At 36.6% G+C, this 6,916-nt stretch overlaps 1 protein-coding gene across 6 annotated transcripts; it reads left to right on the top strand.

Annotated features, from left to right (window-relative positions):
* The first annotated feature begins 383 nt into the window (after nucleotides 1-383).
* LOC135622324 (protein FAR1-RELATED SEQUENCE 6-like) lies at nucleotides 384-6,916 on the top strand. Of its 6 annotated transcripts, none has more exons than XM_065124075.1 (5): nucleotides 384-699; nucleotides 3,480-5,972; nucleotides 6,048-6,158; nucleotides 6,241-6,304; nucleotides 6,452-6,916. In XM_065124075.1, exons 1-5 carry the CDS (start codon nucleotides 583-585, stop codon nucleotides 6,517-6,519), a joined length of 2,853 nt encoding a protein of 950 aa, XP_064980147.1. In that variant the 5' UTR covers nucleotides 384-582; the 3' UTR covers nucleotides 6,520-6,916. The 6 variants fall into 6 exon arrangements, 4 of the variants coding, with proteins under 4 accessions (XP_064980147.1, XP_064980148.1, XP_064980149.1 ...); XM_065124076.1 differs by having other exon boundaries at nucleotides 6,054-6,158; XM_065124077.1 differs by having other exon boundaries at nucleotides 385-699; nucleotides 6,444-6,916.

The following is a 6,916-nucleotide window of genomic DNA, read 5'->3' on the forward strand; positions in this document are numbered from 1 at the left end:
CGAGAGAGTAGAGGCTCTATCGTCGCTTTGCATCCGTCACTGACGTTATTCACCACCATCAATTGAAATGTTAAAATTATTGTTTTACTTTTTATTTTTTATATTTTTATTCATAAAACTGAGGGTGTTAGAATAAATAAACCTACATGTTTCACTTTCGTAACTAAAAAAAATGCTAATGTAACTTTTTGAAATATAACTACTCATAACCAAAATGCTACCCTTGCATAATTGATTTCATGAATTATTTTAATTTAAATCTTATAATTAATATCGGAATATATCTTTTCTTATTATTTTTCTCCCCACGGCCCGTAAGATTGCCCGTGCAAAGTTTGCCGTAATCCAGTTCGTAAAAATGAAACTAAATAAGGCCATGCTAACCTGACATGGTTGACCGCCCGTGGCAAATAGCATCGCTCCCCGTCCTCCGTCCGCCGTCTCGAATTCCCCGGTCGTTCTCCTCTCGCACGGTTCCAGACAACGACGGCCGCGGCGGCGGCGTCCTCTCCCCCGCCGAGCACTCCTGAACGGTGCCCCAACGGGGAGCCCCGCTCCCCCCCCAGTCGAAGGGCCCATTCCATGCCGTGCATTTCCCGAGTGATCAGAAGGTTTCGATCCCTTTCGAGGTCCCCTCCCTTCCCCACTCCCCATCATGCTTCCTCTTTGCACAGCTACGGCGAATTGAGCATAAGGTGGGTGAGTTCCTATTTGTTTTTCCGTCATTCCCATAACCCTAATTAGCTCATTGCTTGCACTTTCTTCTCTTCTACTTCTTTTTGCTGGAGACTCTGTTTAACTGTTCGAATTATGTTTCTTGTGTATGTGACCTCTCTAGTTTTTGTGGTGAAATATATCAAATTACGTGAAGACATTGTGAGAATTATAAAGGAAGATGGGGATTTTTTTTGCTTTGCCTTTCGTTGCCTTCTATTGTGGCTTGACAAATGAGTTGAGCATTGCAAAGTTATATGTGTTGAGGTCACTTCAACCAGCATTTCTTGGTTATGGATGGATCCTAAGAAAAGCCATACTGAAAAGTAAGGTGTTTGTTGTTGTACTCATAAACGGTGGGTTGGGAAGGATGGGGCTACTGGCATGTTTAAAGTATAATTTTGGCTTTTTAAAAAGTAAATTGATGCTTATCAGTGTATGTTTACTTGCTAGATGTGTTTTATCCCTGTAGTTAGTCATTGTAGAATTGTCATTATGCTGATGAATTGGAGTATGGTTGTTACATGATCTCCATCAATCTCATATCTAGAAGTAGTATCTAGTATCTGGAAATAGTTGTATGTGTCATTAACAGTAGGAGGATGTGTTTTGGTGTATTCACTTATGGGAGTAGTTGATGTTCAGACCAACTAGAGATGCTCTACATTTGATTAGTTGCATCCTAGTTTTTGTATGTCACATCAAAGGCCTACCGAAGATTTTTTTATATTGACTATCTTGGATGGAGAGGAAAAAATTTAGAAGTTCAGAATATCAAGTGACATTGGAAATGAGATTTACAAGCTCTTGTACATACAATGTATCTATGTCCAAAAGGCTCTGAGGTGCTAGGTGCTTATGGACTTCAGCATTTGTTTCTGTTTATACTTTTATTCATATTTGTATTTTTTAAGAAGTTGAGACCTGGGAAATGCTCATTGGTATAACTTCATTTTTGTATTCTACAAAAATAAGATTCTGCTCGTATCTTGATCTAAGAAGTAAAAACCCAAATGGAACTTGTTCTATGTAGAGTATATTAACTTTCATACCTCTTGATTATTCAGGACATGCAATAAACATAACCTAGTTTGATATTTCATTGTAAGATTGACTTGTTAGTGAATTTCATCCTTCTCTACTCCAGGATATAGCTAAAACTCTAAATTTCCTTTTTTTAAGTAGGTGGATTTTCAACCTGGGGTGACATCTGGAATTATACAAAATTAATCCCTTTAATTTTATTTTATAAATTGAAATAGAATTGCATCCTTCATATGATTGATATATGTGTAGTTGAAGAACTCTTAAAGAAAAAAATATTTGAAGTTCTTCCTATTTGAATGTTGGAAGTGGAAGATAATTGAACCTGCAATTCCTACTGTTTAGCTTCATAATACCAACTGGAATAAATGAGTCAAAAGAAAACAGAGACTCTCTAATTTATATGGATGTTGGACGAGTAGTAGGGAAGGAGATCTCTCTGTAGAATTGTTATCTAATCAGGATAGAAATAAGATGAATTTCTGGATTATCTTGACTGCACACAGTACTAGTTTTTTTATGAATCAAATTTGAATATGGTTCATTATTATAGAATATAAGGTTGCAGGCATTCAAATTTTATGTTAATTTTGACTTTATATAGCATGTTGTATTAAATAACATGCTATAAGTGTAGAATCCAATCAGCAGTCGTTGAGATAAAAATTAAGAACAATCGCTTAGATCGGCTCTTTTGATGGGAAATATACAGACAACAGACTCTGAGTAAGAGGGATTATGAAGAAAAAAAGAGAGAGAATATGGATGATTATGGAAATGGTTTTGTATGAACTCACTCGAGTAGTTTGTTATATGTCTCAACGTTTCAAGCAAAGAAGTATTGCCTTCTTAAGTCACAACCTTATCAAAGAAGTATAATGTTCAGTTCATTAATTAGTCAATTATTCTTAAATGAGGTTTAAGATCTTGTATTTTATCCTCATCCTTCTGTTGTGGGACTGTCTATATCTTTGGCCATGGACTGACATGTGAAACTGTTAATGGTTGTATAATTGGTATAGACTTCAGAAATTCGTTTAGTTACTTCAAACAGATTGTCTTTATTCTTGAAAAGTTTATGCTGTATTAATGGTGATGATTTGTTCCCATGAGAATTAAGGCTAGCTTAATGTGGTCCTTGTAACATTTTTCATGCAAATACTTTTTATTGTTGCCTTGTAATATAATGTCAATTTTTAGAAGGTATTTGAAATTGAACCATTATCATCTTCATCAAAATCGCTATCATGGTTTAAAAAACTGAGCAGTAAATATCAGTCCAACAGATAACCAGGCTGCGAATCAGCCTATTTTGGATGTCTTAAGTCTGGTCTAGTTTTTAGTTAAAAACCATTTTAACATATTATGAAGTATATTAAACCTCTCTTTATCACTATTGTTCGTCGAGACACTTAGGGCACAGAGCACAACATCACCACCAGCCCACTGCCCACCGACCTGTCTGTCGCTTGCACAATGACACATGCCATGTGCTTGTACGTCACTACAAACCTAACGTATACCAGTCCATCCAATGATTGGTTCAGGTCTGATACTCAAGACTTTGAGCCCTGATCACCACCACCAATTAAGGCTAAGGTCCCTCTACCTTTTGATCTATCAACTGCTTTTGGTAATTTTTTCTTACACTTCCCTCATTTTAAGTTGAATTTTCTTTGTTCCTGACATGTGCATGGCATATTTTTAACTTGGTAAACTAGATGGAGCCAGAGGAGGGCCTTTCTTCATCTGGAGATACCAGTGATGAGATAATAGATGAGCAAGAAATGGAGAGTTCAGCAGAAAACAAGAATGAGAAAGGAACGGAAAATATATTGGAAGATAATGCAATTATGACTATAGATAAGAATGAGCATGAGGCCGAACATAGATTGGAAGATTGTGCAACTATGACTCTAGAAAAGAATGAGCAAGAGGCAGAAAATCAATTCAAAAATGATGCAACTGCAACTTTACATAATAAAGAGCAAGGGATACAAAATAGATTGGAGGATGACACAATTGTACCTCTTAAAAAGAATGAGCAAGAGACATTATTGGAGGACAATGCAGTAATAAACCCCCCTGTGCGTGGGATGACATTCTATTCTTTGGATGCTCTTGTTGAATATTATAATAATTATGCTAAGCAGGAAGGTTTTGGGATCATGAGAAGAGCAATATCATTTTCCGCTGATGGAAAATCAAAGTTTGTTACTATTGCTTGCTCTCGAGTAGGGAAATCATACTCTTCTAAACGTAATATCCTTAATCCTAACCCTTTGAAAAAAACTGGATGCAAGGCTAGAGTTAATGCTACAGTGTTTGAAAGTGGGAGTTGCAGAGTTAATTCTGTTGTTCTGGAACACAATCATGTGCTGTTTCCAAGTAAGTCATGTTTCTTTTTATGCAATAGGAAAATCAATTATGATGTGAAGACTATGCTTGAAATAAATAATGTTGAGGGAGTTGACATCAGTAAGAGCTCTCAGTCTGTCATCGCCCAATCTAAAGGTCCCGAGAATGTCTCAACTTTAGGAAAAAACTGCAGAAATACTGTTGAGAAGGCAAAGAGGTTGCGGCTTGAGGTTGGAGATGCAGAATCAATGTATGATTACTTTGTTCGGATGCAAGCTAAGAATTCAAATTTCTTCTACGTTATGGATATTGATTGCAAATCTCATATTAGAAATGTATTCTGGGCAGATGCAAGGTGTAGGGCAGCATATGAAGAGTTTGGTGATGTTGTTATGTTCGATACATCATACTTGACAAATAAGTACAACATGCCCTTGTCAACTTTTGTAGGGGTAAACCATCATGGCCAGGCAATTTTGTTTGGATGTGGATTGTTATTAGATGAGGAGGTAGAGACATTTATCTGGCTGTTTAAAACTTGGCTATCATGCATGTCTGGATGTGCTCCAATAGCCATCATCACAACTCAGTCAGAAGCAATAAGGAAAGCAGTTGAGATCGTATTCCCTGACACTCGACATAGTTGGTGTTTGTGGCATATACTGAAGACAGTACCAGAGAATTTGGGGAGTTACGAAATGTGTGAACCCATAACAAATGCCATACAACATGCTGTTTATGATGCTTCAACAAAGAAAGAATTTGAGGACAGCTGGGCTGACATCATTAAAGCGTTTAAGGAGCTTGAAAGTAACGAATGGCTAACTAATTTATATGAAGAAAGGAATTATTGGGTTCCAGCTTTTGGGAAAGATACATTTTGGGCTGGAATGTTGTCCACACAGCACGGTGAAACCATGAATCCATTCTTTGATGGGAATGTGAGCTCCACGTCAACCATAAAGCAGTTCCTTGAGCAGTACAATGACATATTCAAGAGTAAGGTTCAGAAGGAAAACCAAGCAGATATTCAGTCTTTCAATTCGCAGATTCCTTGTGTAACTCATTTCCCCATAGAAAAGCAATTTCAACAGGTTTACACCATTGAGAAGTTTAAGGAATTTCAACAAGAGGTGATAGCGAAGCTATATTGTGAAGTATGCTTGGTAAGAGAGATGGATGGTGTGCTTGAATTCAGTGTGTCTGAGATTTTGGCTGTTGGAGAAGAAAATAATCAACATCATAGAACACTTGATTACAAAGTCTATTTTAACAAAGAGGAGAAAGAAATTAATTGTTCTTGTTGCCTGTTTGAGTTTAGAGGAATCTTATGTAGGCATATAGTCTCTGTTCTTATTAAGATCCAGTCAGATATTACTGTTTCTTCCAAGTATGTTTTATCAAGATGGAGGAAGGATTTGAGTAGGCATCACACAAGGGTTAAAGTTTGTCATGATGATTGGAGTAGCAATTTCGAAGGCCAGCGATATCATTATCTTCTTAAGAAATTTGATGATGCAGCAGATTTGGCTGTGGCATCTGATGATGCCTGCAAAATATTGTGGAATTGTATTGATGATTTTCAGCAGAAGTTAAAGGTAAATGATGCAGTAAATGGGAACAATAAACCCAGTCTAACAAGTGGTGCTAAATCTGCTGGCTGTGAAGATACGGGTGAGTCCTTCGGGAGTGTGATTGATAAGAGTAAACTATTTAGCCCTATTCCTATAACCGTTGGATGGCAGGGATGTCCATCAACAAAAAGAAAGGTGTCTACAGTTGAGCAAGCTGCAAAGAAATTAACTTGTACAAGGACTAATGGCCAATGCGAAACAAGTAAAGAGAAGGGGAATAAGGTAACATTTACCAAGTTAAACCACAGAAAATCCGTGTTACGATCATGAATTACTTAAATTATTTTCTTGATTTAGTTTCAGGCCTCAGAAATGAAGCAAGTTGCTGATGATGAAGGAGATGGAATTGATATGCTGAGATCCCACGTAGTAGTTGATATTGACTCACAAGAAAGCATTAATATTCAGGTATTCTTGTGATCAAGATTTATGTCTGGCATTTGTCATGTTAAAAATATCAGATTATTTTCATTTATTTGTGTCACATTAGGCAAATTCACAAGTTGGCCCCATCTTTGATCAATATTATGGTCAGGCTACTGCAACTAAACAAGGTAACAGAGTCTTTTTTAAACAGTCATTCATTTTGAAAACCATCTTTTTGAATCCTGCTTATTTGGAATATTTTAAACTAGTACCCTTAATGTGACAATTAAGCCGACATTTTATATTGATGTGTTGCATCATTACTAGAAATAAAGAAGCCAAGGCTGGACTCATCATAGAACCATTCATGGATCATCCAAGGAATATGAAGAACACAGGATAATCTGAAGAACCAATCATAAACCAGAGGTATTTGGATTTCTATAATCTGTGGCGGTTCGGAGAATGGATGCATCTTCCTGCGTGGACTGAGAATAGTGCTCCAGGCATAGCTAGTTTTAACTGCTGTGATATTTTTGTTTTGTGAACACTTAATTTTGTTGTGTATGTAATCTAATATAGATTACAGCAGTGAGGTGGTTCCTTTGTAATCTGGGAGATCAGCATTCAAGAAATGAAAGTAGTTTTTTAAAAATATTCCAAGATAAAACTGTATACATTGATCCTTCCTAGATCTTACATCGGCAGGAGCCTCACAATTATATTCTTTGTAATCTAATATAAGATTGTATAAAATCTCAGGCAGTTTCATTCTTCTTCTTCAAAAGGTTACCTGGTAA

The sequence above is a fragment of the Musa acuminata genome, chromosome BXJ2-9 (genome assembly GCF_036884655.1).
Source record: "Musa acuminata AAA Group cultivar baxijiao chromosome BXJ2-9, Cavendish_Baxijiao_AAA, whole genome shotgun sequence".
Classification (NCBI taxonomy): Eukaryota; Viridiplantae; Streptophyta; class Magnoliopsida; order Zingiberales; family Musaceae; genus Musa; species Musa acuminata.